This window comes from Lygodium microphyllum, chromosome 22, assembly GCF_053477565.2.
Source record: "Lygodium microphyllum isolate KBCC chromosome 22, Lygodium_microphyllum_v1.1.10, whole genome shotgun sequence".
Classification (NCBI taxonomy): Eukaryota; Viridiplantae; Streptophyta; class Polypodiopsida; order Schizaeales; family Lygodiaceae; genus Lygodium; species Lygodium microphyllum.
In genome coordinates, this window is record NC_141156.1 from 58,437,332 (window position 1) to 58,439,457 (window position 2,126).

Below are 2,126 nucleotides of genomic sequence, written 5' to 3' on the forward strand. Positions count from 1 at the left end.
AATAGTTTTTATATATACTACACGTATCTAGATTCACATTTCAATGTGTCCCCACTTTGCAAAGTATCCCCTCTAATAAAACATTTAATTAAATCCATGGACATTCATTTCATTGTTTTCTTAAATAAAAATTACACCTCGATATAGGCTTGGCATGATACAATGTATGTGAATTGATTATGAATGCCACACCATGGTTATAATGTGGTGATAGGTTTGCATCTTCACACAAATGTGATTTTGTACTCCATTTGTTTATGTGTACCTCTCTCTCTCTCTCTCTCTCTCTCTCTCTCTCTCTCTCTCTCTCTCTCTCTCTCTCTCTCTCTCTCTCTCTCTCTCTCTCTCTCTCTCTCTCATACGACCCAACAAGTAGACCTATGATTTGAATCAAATCATCACTTGTCATAAAAAATTTATACAACAAGATATTTGCAAAAAGTTTCTCCAAGCTTACAATAGTCCCTTCAATGAGGTAGACAAACTTTCATTGGTAGTTCTTTCAAAGAGAGTAGGAATTATTACACATACATTGGAGGAGCTCAATAAGGTTTTAGTAGGAAGATAAGGTTGAAGCCTAACGCCCTACAATAAAACAAATCAAATGAGGTAAGGATAACAATAAGGTTGAAGCCTAATGTCTTGCAATGAAACAAGTAAGATGAGGTTTTAAGAGGCCAATATGACATGGGAATTTTGGTGCAATATGCAAATCCCCATTATAATTTCTAGGATGCAAATTATGATGCAAATTCCCACTATAATTACTAAATCTTATTATGCCAACATCATGAGCTACTCATATGAGGGACATCGTATGCATAGCTAGGTGCAATTGGTGGCACAAGGCTAACTCCAATGTGACATGTAACTAGGTATGTGGTGCATGTCAAGTAAAAGTCATTGCTCTACAAAACCTAGATTTAGTTGAAATTCACCTTTACATTTTGATATTTTAAATCTAAAATTGGCATTAAGAGGTAAGAAAACTTTCATAGTTAAAAGGATTGTGCTATAAGAACTAATATATTGTTATTTATGACTTAAATTGTTCTTGTAAAGCACCTTTCGGGGCAAAAGATTATTTCAAGCATTGGAAGCTCGTGTCGAGTAGGAAGAGGGTCTCTATTCCATGCATAAGAAGTTTCAAGCATTTTCCCATGTGGCAAAAGAGACTCTTTTCTTTTCTTTTTTCTCCTCTATAATGTTCACCATCATGAGCTTATAGGAGGGAGAGGGACCACAGACCTAGCTAGATGCAGGTGGGGGGGAAGGTGTTACAGATGCACTCTAAGTTGGCAACAACTTGCCCACACTCGAGGTTCGGTAACACCCTCTCCCCAACTCTCCCCAATTGCACACATAAGCTCAAGATGTTATCATAATTAAGTGACTAAAAACTTTGTGGTAGAGAGAGAGAGAGAGAGAGAGAGAGAGAGTGTGTGTGTGTGTGTGTGTGTGTGTGTGTGTGTGTGTAGATGTTAGTATTACTTAGTAGACGAGTGAGTGAGATACCGTGGCACTTGGCACCGATCTCGAGATTGAGCTGGCAGCGCTTGGCGAGGGGGATGACGGAGGAGGCGTCGACCACGCCCTTGCGGTACTCCGAGCAGAAGCAGGCCGGTTCCAGCACCTCCTTCACCGCCGCGCAGCAGCGCGCGTCCTTCGCCCCGCGCGTCCCCACGCAGTTCAGCAGCAGGAACGGGCTGCACGCCGCCCCCTCCACGCGTGCGCCGGGCCCTCCGCACGTGCAAACCACCAGCACCATCACTACCATGATAACCGCCGCCATAGGCGCAGCTCCTCTCATCGCCATAGCTGTCTGCAGCGCCTTATCACCTGTCACTGCACGTATACACAGAGAGAGAGAGAGAGAGAGAGAGAGAGAGAGAGAACAATGCCCTCCCCTCCCACCTCCCTTCCCATTGGCTTTATACCCCCTCCTCGCCCCCCTCCATCAACCCTCCCCCCCTCATACATTGCAGGCCCCCTTGTCAACGAGTTAGCTCATCTACTCCCCTCACTTATATTTACTAACGAGCTTCCAATATCCTTAACATAGGTGGCTCGCTTATGTGGTCTCCTTCCCCCACCCCTTCCTCTCCTCCAATATCTTAAAAATATCA

The 2,126-nt window shown here is 43.7% G+C and overlaps 1 protein-coding gene across 1 annotated transcript; it reads right to left on the minus strand.

The window, feature by feature from the left end:
* Positions 1 to 296: 296 nt before the first annotated feature.
* On the minus strand, positions 297 to 1,902 carry LOC148017190 (uncharacterized). The gene is made up of 2 exons (XM_087662850.1): positions 1,516 to 1,902; positions 297 to 585 (listed from the first exon to the last, which is right to left on the minus strand). Exons 1-2 carry the CDS (start codon positions 1,814 to 1,816, stop codon positions 578 to 580), a joined length of 309 nt encoding a protein of 102 aa, XP_087518976.1. The 5' UTR covers positions 1,817 to 1,902; the 3' UTR covers positions 297 to 577.
* Between the last annotated feature and the right edge of the window lie 224 nt (positions 1,903 to 2,126).

Bases quoted from the DNA above. Each gene is read 5' to 3' on its own strand.
- LOC148017190 (XM_087662850.1), bottom strand. From the start codon at position 1,816: ATGGCGATGAGAGGAGCTGCGCCTATGGCGGCGGTTATCATGGTAGTG.